The sequence below is a fragment of the Rhododendron vialii genome, chromosome 13a (genome assembly GCF_030253575.1).
Source record: "Rhododendron vialii isolate Sample 1 chromosome 13a, ASM3025357v1".
Classification (NCBI taxonomy): domain Eukaryota; kingdom Viridiplantae; phylum Streptophyta; class Magnoliopsida; order Ericales; family Ericaceae; genus Rhododendron; species Rhododendron vialii.
In genome coordinates, this window is record NC_080569.1 from 29,971,949 (window position 1) to 29,994,107 (window position 22,159).

A 22,159-nucleotide genomic window follows, 5' to 3' on the forward strand; every position below is an offset into this window, starting at 1 on the left:
TAAGGAAAAATGACGGCCAATAACCTATTTTGATAATTAATACTCACCAAGGCGTTAATAAATGTTCTTAGCTTGTCTTTGACGAGTATTAATTATCAAAACACGTTTTGGGCATCATTTTCCCTAAACATAACCTACAGTCCACCTTCGAGATTGATGCATCAAGCCCAAGCTTAACCTTAGCTAAATTTGAAAAACTCAAAGTTATAAAAAAAGGTTGCTCAAATGGGTTGAAGCCCACCAGCAAAAAAAGAAAAGAAAAAAAGGGCTGAAGCCCTACTCAACCCAGCCTAAGCCCAAATTGTTAGTTGGAAATTGGAACATGTTAAATCTTGTATTTGAAGGAATAGCAGATCTTGCATTTGCTGATAATTTCTATTTGCAAGATGCATGAGAGCCAACAACCTCCGCCCCAAAAAGGAAAATGTCATCCAATTGACAATTAGCGTCCGATATGTCTACTTATTTCTGTGTTCCGTTCGAGAGCCACATCATATATGAGCCACTTTTCAATATGGTGGTACAAAAAATCCAAGCATCATATCTGTTGAATGTGAAAATATTTATACGGCTTCAAAAAAATTCAGATAAATAAAAACTCCATAAATATCGTATATACATAAGTCATGTTCACAACCAGCTCATAAATTCAGAAAAAAAAAAGGTATAAAAAAAAAAAGCGAAGAAGAAGAAAACCAGGTTGAGTTCACAACTAGCTCATTTAAGGTCAAACTCATCTAAGCGAACTACGTTTGTCTTGATTCCCGACTCAGCATGCATACCCGATCCTCGATTGAGTTATAACTAATTCAAGATTAAAAGAGCAATTTTTGAAAAAGATCAATTGTTTAGTGGTCTCTGCTGATAGTTACAAATCATTTGCGATTATTATTTTGATTGCCTCGACACTACAATGCAAAAACAGGAGGAAAGTCTACGTTCACTTTTTCTGACAAAAAAATGTAGCAAATTCTTATACTAGGATTTATGGAATTGATTTTGCCACTCCCCTTCTCTCACAAAACAAATCATCTAATAAAGACACAAATGGAAAATGACATTAACAAAAAGGAGATTGGCAAAATCACTCCCCAAGATTTATCTGCAACTATCTTTTTGCAGAATTACTAAGTTTCTTGCAATGCAGTCTACATGTCATATTAACAGGCTCATTCTCTAGCAATACAAGCCTGTCTAATTCTTGACTTGACTTCAAATAAAATTTAAAGACCAAGCAATCTTGTAAATGTGTCCAATATCTTGCGAGGGAGATGTAGTAATAATAAAATACAAACTGGATCAAATTACAGATCGCCGACCAAAATAGGAGAGGTTATTGAGTGCTCTTGAAACATTGTTTCACACCACTTTGCACCACCAACCATTATCCTTTTAAACACAATACATAATTTTGAATTTCACAGTAGTTACCAATCACAACACATTTGAAGCTCCATCCAAAAATTTCCCATAAAACGGCTATCCCGGTCACTCACCAAGGTCTTAGGTACTCCCTAGTACTTGACAATGAGCTGAGTTGGGCCGTCTCCTTCGTTGAGTTGTACTTGGGAGCTGCCACGAATGTTGCATATTTGGAGAATCGGTCCACGATGATGTCAATGGTGCCGATCTCTCCCACTTTAGGGGCTGGTAATGTAGTCAAGTGACACTCTCCCATGGCCTTTTAGGCAGTGGCAACGGCTGAAGCAACCCTGCCTTCTTATGTTCAGGCTTGTCTCGTTGAGAGAGTAAAATGGAAAGATTTGTCATTTGTGTCCAGTAAAAAAGGAAAAACTAAACATTTATATCATTCCCCATAGCAAACTGCACATTATGGAAACTGTTGACCTTTCTTTTCAACAAGTCAGGAAAGTAATGAAGAATATTAACCAAACTTAAGCCTCATGAGTTGAAAACCATGAGTTTTCTTCCTTTATTCCCCTCTGTCTGGTGCTGTAAAATCTAAATAAATACACCACTTTCATTGATGATATAACAATATCCGAGTAGACACGGTGCAATAACAAATATAGAGAGATACCGGGATAGCTGGTTGAAAAAATAACTAAAGCGTCGGCTGTGAAATTAAACATTGCATTGTGTTTCAAACTAAGCTCGACACATTCTGGGGGCAGATCAAGCTCCCAACTACAGGGTTTAGCATTTCCCTACTATAATGTACACCGAGAACTTTCAGAGAGGAATTACTGCGTCCGGACAATGTACAGGTAGATCGGCTCCAATTCACTGCAAAAGGATACAAACACAAATGTTGAAACAATGTCATGATATTAATGTAGCGTACACTAGAGAGACAACTCGACTCATGTCTGCGCATTTTTTTGAGTTGGAAATTATATCAAACAACAATAGGACAGGAAATACGAACTGGACATACTAAGAATGAAGGAAATTAAGGAAACCCTTTTAGAACAAGTTCATCACACAATAAAAAGGTAAATCCCGTAAGATCACAACAAAAGATGTACAAACTTCAAACAAGACAGAGAAAGGAAAGCTTGAAAGCTAAAAGTGGTGCGTCTGGTTTTTGGTCACTGGCAGAAGATTGTCCAAAACCAATGGGCTAACAAATATAAGCTCCCATTAAAACACTCCAGTGAGCTGAATAACTAACAAGAAGTCGACAACAAATAGACAAAAAAATAACTAGCTAATGACAGTATTCTTCAAAGGTTTCAATAGATCCTTTTTTTTTTTTTTTGCTAAGCTGATACAAGAGGAAGGGAAAAGAAGGTTTCAATAGATCAGGTCTACAAAAAGAACTCTTGCCAAGTTCATAAAATTGCAATTTTCCACCAAGGAAACTGGGCAACCTGGGTTAGGAGGCCCAGATTCTCTGCAAAAATGGACAACCGGTTGAACAAAAATGGAGAGCTGCTTATTTTGTATTCATTTCATAGAGTACAAAGTGTGCATCACTGCCATGGAACCAGACTAAAATCTTAGCTGGCCCGACTACGCTAAGACATGGGTAATCTTACTTTTATCAGCATCAGATGCGGGCAGGGGATTGTTCTGGTGGTTTTATCTAATCGCAGAATCCAAGGACAAGGGTGCAAAACTGGTATTCGTGTACACTAAATTGGTTTTATCTTCCCCAATAGCATGTTTGGCATAGATACATTATACATAACTAATATTGCACGAACCACATGGATACAATGATAGAAAACACATAACAATATGATGAGGAAAACATCAAACAACTAGAATTCTTTGATATGCTTGCTGGATCTGTGTTAAAGAAACGTGTCAGACCACATTTACAGAAGTCCTAGTATGTTCACTATGTTGAAAGTTTCAAACAAAAGGAAAGACAAATGGATTGAAACCAGACGCACGGGAGAAAACAGAATCCAAAACTATTAAGCAATGAAAACCAAACTGCAGATACTTACGTGGATTAAATGTCAAAATGAGATCCCCCAAACCTATATCCTTTTGCAGTTACTCCCTCCTCAAGGCCTTCGTACAACAGGGGCAAAAATCTTCCTGCTACCAATCATAGTTTCTCCTCATTCCATCACTACTAAAGTTTCCAAACCTTGAGGCTGAATATCTGTGCTGATAAAATTGGGGGGGTCCATTTGATTCTGAATCTCCAAAATGAAGCTTTTGTGTTTTTCTAGAAGAATGAGAACTTGAAGCATGACCACTATTAGATGAATAGTAAGTCTTATTCCACTTATCATTTGGTGTTACAGGAGATCCCCATGGACCCCATCCACGCATTTTGGCTTTTCCAGGGGATAAGTCTCCAGGATCTTCGGTAATCCAACCACCCCTTCTTTTTACATTAGATGGTGTTGTAGTAACCCCTTGGTACTGAAATTTGCTCCTTTTGCGACTCTTCCCAGGTTCAGAAGGTACAGACCTTGGTCTCACATCCTCTCTGTTTTTGTCTAAAAACTTCTGCGCAGGGGTTGATAATTCAAGGTTCCTTTTCCGAACCTGTGTAAAGTCAGCAAAAACAAATCCCACATCATTCGAAGACCAATTAAACACCAATGGAAATTGGTAGCAACAAGCAGCGCAAAGAACAGAGGACACATCAAAATTCAGAGACCTCAGATATCTGTGAGGGCACCTGATGAAAGCCCAAAATATACCTTAGTTGAACTTGTGCATTCACGAGCAAAATGTCCTCCTCCGCCACACTTGAAGCATGAACTGAGGGACCCCACTGTAGTTATCTCACCATGTGCCCCTATGTATTCCTGCATGTATTGTACTCCAAGTTAAACACACATGGACTTAGTAGAATTAAGAAAGCAGAAGAGATCTGTGAGGCCACCTGCTAAAAGCCCAAAACATACCTTAGTTGAACTCGTGCATTCACGAGCAAAATGTCCTCCTTCGCCACACTTGAAGCATGAACTGAGGGACCCCACTGTAGTTATCTCACCATGTGCCCCTATGTATTCCTGCATGTATTGTACTCCAAGTTAAACACATATGGACTTAGTAGAATTAAGAAAGCAGAAGTGATCTGTGAGGCCACCTGCTAAAAGCCCAAAACATACCTTAGTTGAACTCGTGCATTCACGAGCAAAATGTCCTCCTTCACCACACTTGAAGCATGAACTAAGTGACCCCCCTGTAGTTCTCTCACCATGTGCCCCTTTGCATTCCTGCATGTATTGTACTCCAAGTTAAACACATATTGACTTGGTAGAATTAAGAGTGTAGTACCAAGAGATTTATTACTGATCAAAACAGAAAAAAAAGTAGTACCAACAGACTGAAATAAGATTGAATGTTAACATGCTAAATTGACTGACATGTATAGATCCCTAACTAAAATAACTTTAAAATACGCAGCAACGTTGGTTAAAGTGAATAGCTATAAAACCTGAACCCAACTTGGCGATACTCGAATAGAACTCCAGACACATGAACAGCAAAAGATACGACACATTCAATATCTGTTGAAGTGGGTTGTCATAAATTTAAACCCCGTGCTGATTGTAGTGGCTGAGTCCAACTAGACAGTGGGCCTGACACCACGGGTAGCCCATCTCACGTGCCTGGGCCGGACGCACAGGAGCAACACCCTCAGCCCAATCGTCCCTTGAGGCCCATGCAGCGAGCCCAGCTGGGAGCCCAGTAACAGAGCCGAGAGGATTGTGACCAGCCTTTGAAGATGACTCAGAAGCCACTCGGATTCTACGTGGCATCCTGGTGTCACGTTCCGGACATGTGCATTCAGCAGCACACGAAGCGTCATGCATGACGTCACCTACCAAAAACCATACAGATGGCGTCACGGGACTCGTGCCTAGCACGGACAGACTTGGGGAGCAACTAGCAATTACACTCACTCTATAAAACCTAAGGGATAAAAACCCTAAAGAGGCACGCCATTTCTAGATCTGAGATCTACTTTACTTTCCTTTACCCTCTTCTCTCCCAGTGTCTAAATTAGGCATCAGAGTGCCCTCCGGCTGAATCCAGCCAGGCGGCGCTAACTGATTCCTTATTTTTTAGGTTAGCTTGTGGGAGGTGGCCGCTCACTCAGAGGATTCGACCCGCCTAGCTACAAGTGTATCACCACCCCACACAGATGATTCTAAAATCTGCAGTTACAAAATAAAACCAGCTGATCATCTAATAATCATAAGGCATAGCCAATGGCCCTAATAGGGTATGATGCTCACTATGATTTAAAAGAGAACTTTTTGTATCTGAACTTGATTCTTAGGTGTGAAAATAATAACACAGAAAAACAGACAAAAGTAAAGGAAGCAAGCATATGCAAAATCAATTACATCATGTACATCTACAAACCCATTCAACCTCAGCGAGGCTGACAACATAGCCGTTTCTTAAGCACAAAACCAGATGTCTAATTCAACTCAAAACAGTCTCCATCTCCATTTTTTCCACACATCTGGTCTCCTTAACAGGAACAACTATGCATGGTGAGAACTGAATTAGATAGTAGCGTTGGATAAAAAACTGGAGAAATGCAAGGTAGTAAGGCACAGAAAGACCGAACAGAAGAAGATTCCAGAAGTTTGTCCACCAGAACAAGTTAATCTCCTAAACTTTAACATGTTGACAGTACTAACCTAACTAGGATTCCATTATGTTAATATAGTTGCTAAAACAACAATATTTTCATATAAAATCATATGAACATGACAGGAACCTGTAGAGGGACATCCCAAGAATTCACGTTGAAGTTGACACTGAACGCATATGTACGAACTTAACATATAGTTCATTATAAACAAAACAATGCTGCCAAATACAAAAGGGTCAATAAAAGTACCAAACCGTTATGGCCCAACTGACCACATCTATAACAAGAAAGTTCTCCAGGGCCATTATCAGCAAAATCAGCACAACAAAGATGGCCAAAGCTATCGCAAATGTAGCACTGAATTTCCTGATGAGTTAAGAAAAGGAGGTTAAAAAAAGCTCAAAACAATTACCTATACAATAAGAATTTCACACTAGTCTGAATGATAAAGAAATCAGATAAACTCCTCAGTATTAACCCACTCACTGACGTGTATCATTGATTCATTGTATGTCCAATCACAAGAAACTCGAATAGTAGAAGTACCTTTAAATCATCATGAGAATAATTATTTTTGCATGAAAACATCTCGTGACCAGAGTCTCCACATTTTAAGCATATCTTAGAACTCTGAGATACCCGCTTGTACTTTTCCGGGCAATCTTTTGCACGGTGACCTCCTTTTTTGCAGATAAAGCAGTCTTGTCCCTGAACACACATAAAAAAGCACTTAAAGGCTTACACCAAGGATATTATTGCTTCAAATAATTATAGAACTACATCAAAAGCTCTACGAAAACAACTTTTTCCACTTTGACAATGGAAATTACAAGCAGGCCAACTTTTTATCCACTTCAAACATGGAACCACTACAAAATAAACAGCCCAGAAAAGGATGGTAGGAAAAACCGAAAAACATATAAACGTCAAAGTACTTGACTTACGGCTTATGAACAGATTGAATTACTTCAACTTTCTTGTGGGAGAAGACGAAAACTTTCCAAGGAGATCTAAGAAAATAGACAATCAACGAGATTGTTTGCCTGGGCTTAACTAGTTTCATAATTGATAATACCATGTAGGACCCCTGCTCATACCAAACCTTCTAGTTATCATTATGAGGAGAGGTAACTGAAAAGCTCGGATGTGGACTGGCACTATGTAGCATGGGTGGCAAAGCGAGAGAGAGGGATCCTTTTAGGGGAAAGAAAAGCCTAATGATACATGCCTTGGAAGGAACGGTGTAAGCACCATGATTATCCCTTTTATTGGCGCATCTTCCTTCAATATTTTAAAGGATTTGTTGATTCGTTAGTCATAGAGTGGTATTTGTAGTAGTTTTGGTTGGCGCATGATATAAATAATGTTACATTCAAGGTTGTGCCCCAGCTGCCTTTGTTTGTATGCATTACATTTATATATCACAAATCATTTATGTTTATAGATACCTGACTATCAGGACATGACCAACTTTCCCACAAGGGAATCTCCACCAAATTTCCATGTAGAGCTTTGGTGGAGGATTGCAGATCTCTATTGACAAGAAATGGCTACACAATAGGACAAACGCTTGGTGAAGGAAAGAGAGTTGCAGACAAGCTTGCCAAGAGGTGTATTGATCACGAGTCACATATGGTCAATCTCATCTCTCCCCTGGTTCAGATCAGTGACTTGTTTGAAGCAGATAGAGCGGGCAATGGGCATAGCATTTGAGAGGCCTAAGTTTTTCTTTTTCCTTTTCCTTTCGTACTGGACCTACTGGAATAAAAGGAGAAGGATAAGAAAAGGAGGAAATACCCCTAAATCCTTCTCAAAAGGCACCAATATTTTGAAAAGTAAACCTGTAAATCACTTGATGCCCGTAGTTTTAATAATTTTTGTTACTAATTCCTTTCTAAGTGCAAAAGGTTCTAAATGCAAGGGCAAACATGTAACTGCACATAATAGTGACGATAATTGTGCTCATCTTTTTGTCCTACTCCTTACAAAAATTGGAACTTCGGCGATTACGGATCATAATTTTTGTTAAATGAAGAAGATTGCACCACCAATTCGCTAGTTACAAAATGTAATGCACTTTCTCTAAAATCTTGCAACCAGTCATATTAACTCTCAAGTCTAACCAAAAGATTGCCTAAGGCTAAGCCTCACAGATGTAGAATTTAGATATTTCTCTTTCCTCCGTTTTCCTTTTGCACTCTAATGGGTAGCTATACTTCCGTAACTCGTATTCTGCCCATGGAACAGTATGAGAGAAGCGCAAAGAGTAGAGTTACAGACAATTCAGCTGTTCCGCAACTTGAAATCCAACAGGACAAGAAAAACAAAACTTAACTAAAACATTATTAAAATGAGCCAAAAGCACTAAACTAGACAGTGAGAGTAGTAAATAAAGAACCTTCCCATCAACTTTTTCCTTCCACAAACCTTTGTGCACTGCTTGGCATGGTGCTCCAAACTCCCACAAACGAAGCACGGCTTCTTCCGCTTAGCTAAGGTACAGTTCACCGTTATATGACCTTCTTCACCACAATTATAGCATGCACCCCAACCACTGTCTGGAGGATCAAAATATCTTGGCCCTCGCTGTAGAACAATCAAACAGAGAGATCCCACTCTAAGGCTAAGCCTTCAACTGAAATAGTCAAATAGCTTTCAAGTGAAGTAGCTTTTTTATTTTTATTTTTCCAAAGTGACATACAGCATATCATTTCAACTCACAAGAAGCTTTCGTAACACAACATTATCAGGTATATCAGCGGGATTCGTCTCCGCAAGCTCATTACTCTCGGCTGCTTTGCTTGTCTCAGCCTTCTCTTCTTCCTTAGCAACCACAACCTAATACATTTTAAGCTGGAAAGAGTTCACAACGGCCCTAATAAAAAATTACAAGCACAAATCTTAAATAACTTCTCCATTACCATGATTCTTATTCAAAATTCGCAATTAACTTATCGGACGGAAAACAATTACAAAAATGCCCCAGAGAAAATACACACAAAGGACTTTCCATGACCTGGAGACCATGTATGACTAAAAGCTGAGCATCTCCAGCCCTTAGTCTCTTTTATTACCCAAAATTTGAGTAAAACCCTCCTAAAATCCACTCCACTCTGTAACTCAAAAGTCAAACTTAAACCAAATTGAGTTCTACTCAAATTTTTATTCAAATCAAGAGATACTCAAATTTTTATTCAAATCAAGAGATATTCAAATTTTTATGCAAATTTTGCAAACCTGTTTTGCCCCTTCCAAAATTTACTGAAGCTTTTACTCAAATTTGAGCTTTGATTTGGGTTTGCCCATTGAAGTGCTTATGGTCCTATGGAGCCTTTTTGAGTAAGGGTGCGTTTCTTCTAATGGCAATAGTCAAGGTGTGTCCGGTAATTGGTATTTTAGTTGATGTAAGCGACGAGAATGACCTGCCTAGAAAACCGTAAAAACATGCGCTTTTAGTCCATAGTTTTGCGGGAAAACACTCTAAAAGTACGAGTAAGGGATGAAGATGCTCACCATCTGCATAATTAAGTACATACGTCCGCAGTCGAAGCAAAAAGTAAGTCAAGAGCACATGCTAAAACCTAATCCAATTCCTTATGATTTCCTCAACTTACCCAACAGCCAAACAGAGGTTTCAATTTGAAGATAAACACAACGAAAACTTTGATAAACTCAATCAACTTCGCGAAACGGCTCAGGTGCTTACAGTTTCTTCCTCTTGCTTTTCCACCTTCTTGTTCTTCTTACTCTTCTCTTTCCTACTCTTCTTCTTCGTACTCTTCGAATCCGACGCCACAACTTCGGTTTCCTGTGAAGAAGAAGAAGAAGAGACGTCGAATGTGAAGCTTTGTGGGGCGGTGCAAGCTCGTAGCATTGATTTCTCGACGATTTTCAAGCTCAGATCTTCGTTAGCTTCTTCATCGTCGCTGCTCACTACGATTGGGGATCTTGTAGGGTTCAATTGTTGATGTTCTTGATCCTCTTCTTCTTCTTCTTCGTGATGGGACTTAGCTGCTTTTGGATTCTTCTCTCTCTTGCCCATTGGTGACAGAGAGGAGGAGAAGGGTTGCAGAAGCGAGGGAGAAGAGGAAGAAACCCCGGTTAGGAAAGTGAACCGCTTCAAACCCTAGCCCTAAAACCGAGTATTGAGGTCATTGGCTAATCAATAATTAGGGTTCTTTGCAGGAAGCTCAATTTCGGCAGTTTTTTTAGGCTCTGTTTGGAACTCAGGAAAAAAAAAAGGATTTTTTTTTTATTTTGCCCTTTATTGTTTGGTCGGAAGAGAAAGAAAATAAAAATTTTAAGTTTAATGAATAACAAATTTTTCCTCTCATTTGTCTTCTCTTTTCTTTTCCTTTCCATAGGTTACAAACGGAGCCTTAAGGAAAAGAAAAGAAAATTAAAAAAAATTCCTTCTATTATTTGGTTGGAAGAGAAAAAGAGAATAAAATAAAATTTTCAAGTTGGATGATGCTATGGTGTTCCGGTCATTTTGGGGACACCGTAATTTTTGGCATAACTTTACCATTATGAGTATAACTAAAACCCATTACAAGAATAACAGAACCCAAACAAGGAATATCCAAAAAACTAACAAAGGCATAATCTATGCATAACAAACAAGTTATGCCTTTTTATGATTCTGTTATGCTCATAATGGTTTTGGTTATGCTCATAATAGATTTTAGTTATGCTCATAGTGATTTAGTTATGCCAAAAGTTATGGTGTCCCCAAAATGACCGGGGACACCGAAGTCATTCCTTTTCAAGTTTAGTAAATTTTTCTTCCTATTCTTCTCTTCTGCCCATTTTCTTCTCTTTTTCTTTCTTTTCTTTTCCTTAGGTTCCAAACAAAGCTTAAATACTAATAGGTTTAATAATTACCCCTATATTTTAGTATATTACAAACCAAACCAAACAAACCGAGCCTTATGTCCTTCATTGACTTGTTCACATAAACAATATTTTAGTATATTGTTTGCCACAAATATGGCATTCCTATAAATTACTGCCTTTTGGCTTAATAGTTATTTTGAATTATTCTTATTTTTATTTAATTTCTAAAGCTTTTTTACTTTTGCGTCAATTTTTTAAAAATTATTGGTTTGTCTTGATAAGACAAATATAAAATATAAAAAGTTATGATCAAGTGTAAAGTAAAAATAATCCGTACTTTTTTTGTTTTTTGTTTTTGTGAACTTTCTTTAATTTTAGTTCATATTTTTCAACTTTTTTATTCCAACCGAAAGCCAATCAGCCAGGCTAGGTCCAATATTGATATGTGTCCCCAGTGATGGTACTAGACCAACGGGACATTGAATACACTACCTCAGAGGGTATGGCTTACGGGCTTAGATTCTATCAGATAGCAATCACTAAATTAAAAAAAGTCAAAAAAATCATAAAAAAAGCAAGATCCACAAAAAGTTGGGAAGTTGTACGCCCAGTTCACCAGGTTCTTCTAGCACGGAAGCACCCAATTATAGTCAAAATCATAAGGAAGACAAATCGATAATTCAAAACAAAATTGATGCAAATTAACAAAAGCAAAAAAGAAAATAGAATAAATAAATAATAATAATTCAAATGATTTAACTCGATTCTAAATAAATTTATGAGCACATCGTTTATTTGTCGAGCAATGGCAGTAAGTCATTTATCTTTACACTCTTTTGCATTTGGCTACAATGAATTACTCTTGGCGGCATCGAATTGCACTTGGCCATTATGAATTACTCTTGGCCATATCGAATAGCACTTGGCCGCTAAGAATTGCTCTTGACCGCATTGAATTGCACTTAGCCACTACGAATTACACTTGGCCGCATCTAATTGCACTTGTCAGAAATTCTTAGCGGCCAAGTGCAATTAAATGCGGCCAAGAGCAATTCTTAGCGGCCAAATGCAATTTGATGCGGCCAAGAGTAATTTGTAGCGGCCAAGTGCAATTTGATGCGGCTAAGTGCAATTCAATACGGTGAAAAGTACTTCAATGCGGCCAAGAGTAATTCGTAGCGGCCGAGTGCAATTTGATGCGGCCGAGTGCAATTCGATGTGACCAAGTGCAATTCGTAGCGGGCAAGTGCAATTCGATGCGGCGAAAAGTAATTTGGCGCGGCCAAGAGTAATTCGTAGCGGCCAAATGCAATTCGATGCGGCCAAGAGTAATTCGACGATACCAAGTGCAACCAAAATGGGACGGAGGGAGTAATAAGGAAATTGATAGTTAACACATCTATGGGTACATCTGTTTGGTTACATGCATGCTCTCTCAGAGGCAGTGACAGAGCCCACAACGTAGTTCGGTGGGATCACGATTACTTATGAAAGAGATGCGCAAAAGAGTGTAAAGATAAATTACTTACTGCCATTGCTCAACCAATAAACGAGGTGACTTTGGCAAAATCTGGGAAGATAAATGTTCACCGGCTGTTGCAAGTATCTGCAACTCATTTAATATCTTGACTCGATGATACATTATGACATTTGAGTGCGATTATCTGCAACTTATTGGCCATTCATGTGGCAATGATCTCCATTCATTCAAGCGGCAATGATCTGCATTTACTGCTAAAACAGTGAGAGTCCCTTCTGAGTCCTAGCCAAGCTTGAAAAAACAAATTCTCGGCTCGTGGACAGCCCTACCTATGACCTTGACAACAAAAGATGTTGATGAGCAATTACCCGAACTATCAGGAACATGAATTGTTGATTATGTCAAAGCTATTTCAGCCAATACCTGGACTAAGATGCAGATAGAAAGAGCAGCTTCAAAGATCAGTTTAATTTTTCAGAAAGTATCAATTTCATTCTCCTCTGATCGAGTTCAACCCTGCTGTGGACGAAGGCGTGGAGCTTTGGTTGCCGTATGCTTAGTTGCTCTGACTAATTTAAATCAACTTTATTTTGAGAGCTTCATGGTTTATTGGGAATTGTAATATTTTGACAAATTTGAAAACTTAAACTAAATTCGATATGGTTGTAATATGTGGACTTATACTTTTGGAATGATGACGTAGTAAATCTATAAACTTCTTTTGGAAAAATTGTGTTTTTAATATTTATTTAACGTTTTCAAAATTCGGGGCGTTACACTAGTCGACATGCTGTAATTAATTGCTTGGGTACCTGCATTAGTCGAAGTAGGAACTCAGGTAAATACACGTGGTAAACATGAAGAGAACAAAAACCAAAGAGGAAAACATATAGCTAGAGTACAAAGAGTTGGGACAAGGGACCCGTATTGTATAGGCACCTCGGTTGCCCAATTGAAAAAAAAAATTGTCATCGTGATCTGAAATTTTCAATTTGTAGAGTGCAACAGTATTTTGTTAATTGAGTTTTTTTTTATTTTTTTTATCTGGAATAAAATTAAGTTGACTGGATACCATTTGTCCTTTCTCAAGCAACAATAGCTATACGGTTATATGGGATTATACGAGTCAGTAAAATTTTAATAATTTAGTGTGAGACAACTCAATTTTGATAATGGAAAATCAAAATCCGATTAACTTGATTTTTGGTACACATGTTTTATCAAGCGATCTCTATAAATTGAATGGTTCAGATCATGATGATGGCATTTTGATTAAGCACACCGAGGTGCACTACGAAGACCCTTTGACCGAGAAGTAGTAGGGTGTGTGTAATTCTATTGAGTGTTTTCGGTGAGCGATAGGCTTACTAAGGGGTTGGGTTATGTAATGTAGCCTAGTGTTTTTGTCTACTATTTATCTTTCAAATAAAGATGACCAAGTATTTTCTGCAGATATAGACACGATTTTGTTGAGCCACGTAATTCTTGTGTCTCTCCCTATCCGAACTGATTACACTTCTCGAAACAAGCACGGAATGGGAGTTAAAGACACATTTTCAGATCAACTTTGCAAAACAATTTTGTGCAAAATTCTCAAATAGCACTCTTTTTTATGTTGCTTTTTCACGTAATTTATGTACGAATTCCAACAAATATGCCTTTTCTTGTCAACGGTGGTGAAACAATAGGTAATAATCCACCACAGGAGGATCCAAAATAGACTTCCTCGAGTTCAACTTTTAGGATAGTTTAGTTTTTCAGTCATAGCAAATGCATCACTTGTACATCTAGGCTATTGTATACACTAAAGAAATGTCCTAAGCTAAATCACATAATACGCGGACGCGAGCGAAAATTGAAAACTTCAAACGTAAAGTGAGAATTGAGAAAGGGATTGAAAGGTCCTACTGAAATATTATGTGACCAAGATCCTATGGCATGGGGTAAGATTTTTCCTAGGTCAAAAAGCCAAGATAGAAGAGGATTTAGCTAAGCCAACTCCATGCTTGTTCTTCGAATTCTTGGTCCCTTGCACATGTGTGATTACCACTATCGTTCCAAAAACAATTGCTTTATACTTTATATAGTGTGCACGAGGCCAAAAAAATAAAGAAAGTGGGGCTTGTTTGCAATAGTTGTGGGTACGGATTGTAATTTTAAATTTTTATGCAAATTCTAGGGAGCGACTATTTGCAGCCCCGTATTTTCTCCCTTAGCCCGTTAAAAATTTCTAATTATACTCGACAGTTAGTTATCGAAATTGAGATGCATTTTCAGCATACAGTTAGTTATCGAAATTTCTAATTTTTTTCAACAGCTATTTACCGAAAATGTATGTTCGGCAGTTGTTTACCGAAGATTAAACATATTTTCGACATGTAGTTACCGAAATATAATCTTGTTTTCAACAGCTATTTACTGAAATGTTATGTATGATTTTCAACAACCATTTACCGAAATGTAGTGGGTTAAAGGAGAAAATACGGGGCTGTGAATAGTCACCCCCAAATTCTAAATTTTAGACTCTAGTAGAAGCCGATGTATATGTCTACTACTGCTACTAGGCGGTGAATAATATGCATGTCATGCCACACAAGTGAGAATTTCACTACCCATCTCGCGAATATCAAAAATACTTTTTCGGACATCGATACACTTTTTCACACATTATCTGCCACTCTAGGGGTTGTGATTAGCATTTTCCTAAGGTCTAATAAAAGGCTTGTTTATTTGTCCCCAACTTCAGTGATTTCCAACATCGAAATCAATCACAAATGGTCCAATGGATTATATATATACCTCTACTTATATGGCTAAAAAGGTAAAGTTCAACCAGCACATTATTAAGGTAATATTGAAACTAGCAAGGAGCAAGCAAAACGTATCACTGCTATGCATATGCATGACCTTGTTCCCATGCAAACTAGCAAGGAGCCCTTTCCATTAGGTTTCAGGCTCAAACCCTCCCAGGTGCGAACTCCTTTGCGGCTAGTTCATACATGACTTTGTCTCGGTTTCAATTGGGTCTCCTGATAGTAGATGGTTGTTTTGGTTCCCCAAGATTAATCGAAGTAGGTGTAAGTTGACCCAGACATCTGAGTCATCAAAAAAAGAGCCCCTTTCATTTAGTTTAGGCATCTAATGTTCCAAATTTTCTGTATTGACCTTGTACCCGATTCAGGATGTATCAAGACAGGGCGCAGACAGAGGCGGTCACTCACTTCGAGTTTCAAGAAGCCCTTAATATTTAGTACTCCACTATAGTAGGATTAGACAAAAATATGCTTCCCAAGTTTATCAAGTTTGTTACTACTACACATTTCATTGCAAAACTTACCAGTCAATTGCTCAACCCGAAAAAGATAAATAACTGAATAGATGGAAGCAAAGAAGCAAATACCCATAGATATCCCAATATTATCAGCAACATGTGATTCATCTGTATCTGCATATAAATTGACCGGCCGGATTGGATTAACACCAAGTCCTCCCAACAATTTTTCTGGGTAGAAACTTGCTCACAATGTTTCTGCATATGAATTATGATTCAACTGGAAACCATCCAATCTCAGTTATTTGCAGGTTTGGTTGTGAGACCAAAACCAAATGGGAAAAGAGGATCATAATGCGGATCACCAACATTCATTGGGAGCTGATCGACGTTCTTGAACCAAGTGCGAGCAAGTTTACCAGTAAATCCATAGTCACCAAACAGAAGATCAGTAACACCTCGGCCTTCAGTTCCTGGAAGCCAAGCAGCAACAAGAGCATCCATTTTATCGACAAAGGGCTCAATTACAACAGGGCGACCGGAGATGAGAACGACAACACATTTGAGAGTGCCACCACAAACGTTAGTGATTATGCTTGGCCCAGGTTCGGGTATCGTCAAATTCATGCTATCACCAAGTGTCTCCACATAAGGTGTTTCACCCACGACAACAATGGCATAGGAGAAATCGTTGGACTTTACGAAGTTTGCATCAGGGTTCTCACTATAGACAACTTGGGTAGTTGGGTCAACAGCGTTCTTTACAGCTGCTAAGACTGAGGTACCTGTGAACAAAATCATATTGCATGAGATACAAGAAATGGTAGACCTTTTCACTCGTAGTAGTATGGTCTTAGTTGCTGATTGTCACAGCCCTATGAAGAAAACATGTTCCAGATATTAAATATGACAGCTAGCACAATAACATATTTTTCATTCGTCTTCCGTCTTTTATTCGGGAATTTGTCAACACTTTGGCGATGTCCAGAAGGTACCAGCATTCTTTTATTCAGGAAATTGTCAACACTTTGGCGATGTCCAGAAGGTACCAGCATTCATTTTTCATTGGCCAAAAAGAACTGGAAATCATGAACAGTATGTTGAAACATCAGGTTGGAAACATACCGACTACGAACTCATTGCCGCTAACACCCTGCCATTCTATAGTCCATCCTCCACACTGATAACCCAAGTTGTCAGCATGAGTACCAGCAACAAGTATCTTTGGTGCCTTTTTGGGAAGTGGAAGCAGTGGCGTATTGGCAGGTTTACCATTCTTCAGAAGCACAAGTGATCTCCTCACAGCGTCCCTAGCCAATTCTCGATGTTCCTGTCCCAAGCAAATGATAATAAAACCGTTAAATGGATATGGCACTTTCCCACCTCATAAAAACAAAAATGTTCAATAAGATATCTGAGTCATTTAACCTTGCTTCCCAGTTGATTGGTCAAGCTAAGATCAGCCATTGGATTCTCAAAGAGGCCCATGACAAATTTAACCCTCAAGATCCTCTTCACAGCATCGTCAATCCTGCTCATGGGAATGATATTATTCTTTACCTGGAGCGTCAGATCATCAAGAAACTCTGTGAAGTCATTTGGGACCATGATCTGCAAATCGTCCGGGACAAAAATGTAAGCTAAGGTGACAATATATGTCAAGAAAATGTTTAAAAAGCAGCATTTTACAAGGTTCCAATGCTCGTAGACTTGTATGAAAAAAATTCTGGGCACATCGCACTGTGACTAACCATGTCAATTCCTGCAAGGACTCCGGCTTGAACAGAATAAGAGTAGTTAGCATGGGGCGGGGATGTAATTCTGTCGAGACCCTGCCAATCTGATATGACAAAACCCTGGAATACAACAACAAAGCAGAATTATACTCAAAATCCTCTTGACTATTTTCAATCTAAAAATCTGATAATCCTGTTATTTGATTTTCCCTTACCCTGAACTTGAGCTTGTCCTTGAGGAAGCCGGTGACAAGATCACGGTTAGCATGCATTTTTACTCCGTTCCAGCTTGAGTAGGAGATCATCACTGTGGCAACACCCTTCTTGATAGAATCAAAGTATGCCGGCATGTGGATGCTGAACAACCCTTTCATGTTAATCACAGTGTTGTTCTCATTTATGCCGTTTGTTGTACCACCATCTCCCACAAAGTGCTTAGCACAGGCTGCAACTTTTGTCCTTGATGAAAGGAAAAACTCAGTTAAGGGGTTGTGCTGGCGGGTTTTCAAAGTTGGTGCATTTCAGTCAGTAATAATTTTGTAAGGAAACTATGTAGGGAGTGATTTTCACACTTCAACTTGGTGTGTGTGTGTATATACAGTGAGTTTATATACACACGTAAGCACACATTAATAAGTTTAGACAAATCACCAGAGTCAACTAGGAAATGAAGTTGGGAAATTTAGGCTGTCACCTAATTAGAACCAACTAATTGGACCATACTTCTATATGTGGTCACTATATAGACAATGTTACATGTGATGCCCAACATCTATAGACAGTGACAAAGCAATAACCATAGTTCATCCGAAATGAACATGCAGGTATCCCAATAAAAGTAACTGCAAGTTAGACAAGGTATAACTTCTTAAGCCATCGACGAGTTTCTATATTAAAACCTACATGGCTAATAAATATACCCCACACTATTATAGCTTGGAAGATGTCAAAGAAATTGGCTAAATACAAGGTTTAGAGGCAGTTGGGGATGGAAAACTACTTTATGGTCACAGTATTCAAACAGCGAGTGTAATAAAATACGCAATATTAAAAGAGTCTGTCTGGGAAAACTCAGCAACATATCAACATTCAGACTTCTCCTCATAGAGTACGGAGACATATATCAAAGAAGCAGGTTCATACTTTCCACCAACAAAGGGGACACCGTGTTGAGAATTTGCAGGGAGATCTCCTTGTAATCCCGGAATGATTTCGGTCATTGCTTGAACAATCTTATGATCTTCACTATAGCTTTCATAACACCGACCCCATCTTGGATCTCTGCAGACCTGTGGAAACGGAATTGTTAGAAACCAAACCGATTTATTACTTCAAATTAGGTTAGCAGTGGTCTAGTTGTTTGTTACCGCAATGCATGGAGCAAAAGCATAGGGGATTCCTGTAGCTCTAACTTCAAGTGCAGTTGCTTCCCCAATCTTCCTGAGAAGTTTAGGATCCCTAATAGAAAGCCAAGGCAAATTTCAACATAAGCAGATTGCTCAGTAAAATTTTAGGCAATAGCAGTTCAAAAGAAGTAAGTAAATAAATCCAAGCAAGGACTCCGAGTGGCCTAAATACTAAAATCTGCTAACGGATTGCTACAAGTTTACAAACGACCATTTTAACTAGGAATGGAGCTTTTTTCCATTCAATGGAACTTGTTATTAATGTTCAAACATTTGTAGGTAATGGCAAACCATCTCCCTATCCTGCATTATCCAAAGACGTAGATCACAACGAAACAAGAAACAATCACTAGTTCTTCGGTTTTTATTGTAAAACATAGTCCAAAGTCCACACAAACGAATCAAAATACCAACCACTCCAACGTTTCCACCATCTTGAAGCTTTTGAAATTTAAACTTAACCTGGCAACTGTATTAAACGACCCATTCTTCGAGTTTCCAGCTGTCAAGTTAATAGATAACAAAACAGAAAAAGCTTCAAGTATATAAAGTTCAAAAAGAAATCATTACATCTGGAATTGTTTGAAGCTAAAACTTACCCAAATCAAACTGATTCTTAAAATTTCCAGCAGTAAATATATCACTATTTTAGAATCGATACCTTTCCGAATTGACAAGTCATAAATATCTGAATCTCTGCTATTCTTTAACGATCTTGAAAAGTTCCAAGCACACCATCAATCAAATAAGAATGGACGTCACTCCAAAACCAAAACCAAAACCAAAAGATAACAGACACAAATTATCGCAAGCTTTCTAAATTTATACAAGTCTGATGTGCTAAGCATCACCTTGATATACAGGTCCACATATGAAAATAACCCTTGTGGGCTACAAAAAAAATTATAACAAAAGTTGTAGTCCTGGGAATATATACTTGCCTTGTAACTCCAAGGCCAACATTATGAGGGAAAATTGTTGCATTGTATACGTTGTTGTGGCCGTGTACAGCATCAATACCGTAAATCATTGGGATGCCGAGACGTGTAGAGAGAGCACCCTTCTGCAAATCATTCACCATATTCACCCAACTTTCGGCAGAAGCCTTGGGAGCCGGTACACTGCCTCCACCACTTAATACACTTCCTGCCCAAGTTAATTCCAAATCAATACAAACCAACTCTTTCATTTAAACAACCTATGAGCGAGATTTGGGTTGTAGAGCACTATAGGAGCCGTCTATTTTGGCAATCAATGGTCCAGATTTCACCCTGTAAGGACCTATGGTCCTAACAACACGAATGTAACATAGACCGTGTGCAGAACTGGGTTTTCCAGACATTGTGCAAGATAGTTGAAGAAACACATAGATACATCATACATGTAGATTCATAAATGAAGAAACACATAGATACATCATACATGTAGATTCATAAATATACGTAGATATCATAGAAAATTTGCACAATTTCAGAGGACCAAAAAGATGGCTGCATACCCATGAAGTAGGTATTAAAAAAAAAAAATTACAAACTACAAAACATCAAATGGGTTTCTCCCAAGATCGTAAAAAAGCTCTTGTTTTCAGCTAAAACCTTGTTCTAACACCAAAAAAGACACATAAAAAACGTGTGTACATAATAGTGACTTTCTAATACACATTAATTTTTTTTTTTGAAAGGCCTAATACACATTATTTGAATGAAGGATGAATGCATACCAATGAAGTACTTCTTCATCACATCAGCTGACGCAACCGAACGCTCAATCTGTGTCATCTGCCCAATCTTCTCCTCGAGCGTCATTCGATCCATGAGGTCCTTGATTCTCACATTCAATGCTAGATTTGGGTCTTTGTATTTCATGTCCTGCGCCTCTGTAGCCGCGACCGACAAGCATAAGGCCACAAAACCCATCACTGCTAATGAAAATCTCACCATTTTTTGGTCTCCAAAATCAGCTTCCCCCCTTATCTTCAAATCTGAAAATCACAAAACAATGCAACTGACAGAGTCAGTTTTGATGAATCAGAAGAGGTAGGTGTGAACCACCCAGAGTAAGTTAGAATCTCATTAAGCGTCAAGAAGAGATGCAGGCAGTCACAGAACAAGAAAGCTAGAAGCTTTTGTTTTATAGTGTGAGGAAGGTATCATTCTGATCAGAAGCATCACATGGCAGGAAACAAGTTTTTGTTTGCTTGCGTGTGTGTGTGTGTGTGAGAGAGAGAGAGAGAGAGAGAGAGAGAGAGAGGTATTGGGCAATGAAGACAATGCATTGATATGAGAGAACATCAAGATTCATTGGATTTCGAAAACATTAGTTGGGAAAAAAGGTAGAAGATGGAAGAGTGTAGATGCTTTGAACTTACTTGCTAATCTTTCAAGGTTGATCTCAGAAGGATACTGATGCAGAGAGAGAGAGAGAGAGAGAGAGAGAGAGAGTAGGGGTTGCCGGGTTGGATGGGTTTTGGACTGCTGTCTCCCACTGTGCGGTTTCAACTTTGTTTTGTCCTTGTCCTTCTTTATCACTCTGTGAGAAAAGTAGGGAAGAACGAAACCACATGGACCCTCCTATTTATAGAACTTATCTCCACCTTTTCAGTAGGAATTCTATTAAATTCTGATTTCTTTAGTATTTATCTCGAGACCCTTTTTATTATTTTTTATTTTCCACACGAGGATTAGTGCTTTTGGTTTTTGAGAGGGAATGTTTTTTGGTTTTAGGGAAAATAACATATGAGTAACAAATCCTAGAGTTTGACCCATTTGCAAAATTAAACTCTAAGTTTTTTATTTGCACAATTAAAACCCCAGCGTTTCAAACGTGTCCCAATTCAAACCCTCGTTTCACTTCCGTTAGCCAATTAGCAGAACCTCTCTCCCTCTCTCTCTCTCAATTTAGCAGAATCAATTTAGCTAATTAAAAAAATACAAGTAAAAATACTGAAACATAAAATACAAAAAAGTTATGGAGAATGGGGCCTAGTAGTTTTTAATTCCTTAGGTATATATATACATTTAGGTTGACACTTGACATGATAACCGTAGCTCCATTGTTTGGGCAAATTTAATTATTTGCAACAAAAGAAATACTAAAATTATCAATGTCGGTACAATATACCAAAACAATCATTGAACCAATCCAATAAGCTCTAGGGGTGGACCCAAAATTTTATAGCACTGAGGTCAAGTCTTATGTCAAAACTACTATGGACACCGATGGTGCACATACCGGCACGCGAGTCTCACTCTGGTTCTTGCATGGATAATTCGATTCAAATATGAATGAAAAATTGGAAGATTAATCGAGTACCTACATATATCCAACTAACTTGAGTTTTCAATAGCCCACTCAATTTGTTTTTTAAAATTATGGAATAGCTTG

General features: G+C 38.4%; 2 protein-coding genes across 5 annotated transcripts; both read right to left on the minus strand.

Annotated features, from left to right (window-relative positions):
* Nucleotides 1–1,963: 1,963 nt before the first annotated feature.
* LOC131312475 (uncharacterized) lies at nucleotides 1,964–10,225 on the minus strand. Of its 3 annotated transcripts, XM_058340235.1 has the most exons (10): nucleotides 9,753–10,223; nucleotides 8,768–8,884; nucleotides 8,474–8,632; nucleotides 6,593–6,754; nucleotides 6,296–6,412; nucleotides 4,545–4,652; nucleotides 4,338–4,445; nucleotides 4,131–4,238; nucleotides 3,420–3,972; nucleotides 1,964–2,247 (listed from the first exon to the last, which is right to left on the minus strand). In XM_058340235.1, the coding sequence occupies exons 1-9, from the start codon at nucleotides 10,086–10,088 to the stop codon at nucleotides 3,517–3,519; spliced, it is 1,671 nt and encodes a 556-aa protein (XP_058196218.1). In that variant the 5' UTR covers nucleotides 10,089–10,223; the 3' UTR covers nucleotides 1,964–2,247; nucleotides 3,420–3,516. The 3 variants fall into 3 exon arrangements, with proteins under 3 accessions (XP_058196218.1, XP_058196219.1, XP_058196221.1); XM_058340236.1 differs by lacking the exon at nucleotides 4,131–4,238 and having other exon boundaries at nucleotides 9,753–10,225; XM_058340238.1 differs by lacking the exon at nucleotides 6,296–6,412 and having other exon boundaries at nucleotides 9,753–10,224.
* Nucleotides 10,226–15,741: 5,516 nt separating this feature from the next.
* LOC131312476 (uncharacterized) lies at nucleotides 15,742–21,316 on the minus strand. Of its 2 annotated transcripts, none has more exons than XM_058340239.1 (10): nucleotides 21,144–21,316; nucleotides 20,496–20,756; nucleotides 19,717–19,921; nucleotides 18,737–18,827; nucleotides 18,513–18,658; nucleotides 17,585–17,828; nucleotides 17,385–17,489; nucleotides 17,062–17,244; nucleotides 16,759–16,963; nucleotides 15,742–16,418 (listed from the first exon to the last, which is right to left on the minus strand). In XM_058340239.1, exons 2-10 carry the CDS (start codon nucleotides 20,713–20,715, stop codon nucleotides 15,931–15,933), a joined length of 1,887 nt encoding a protein of 628 aa, XP_058196222.1. In that variant the 5' UTR covers nucleotides 20,716–20,756; nucleotides 21,144–21,316; the 3' UTR covers nucleotides 15,742–15,930. The 2 variants fall into 2 exon arrangements, with proteins under 2 accessions (XP_058196222.1, XP_058196223.1); XM_058340240.1 differs by lacking the exon at nucleotides 21,144–21,316 and adding an exon at nucleotides 20,879–20,969.
* Between the last annotated feature and the right edge of the window lie 843 nt (nucleotides 21,317–22,159).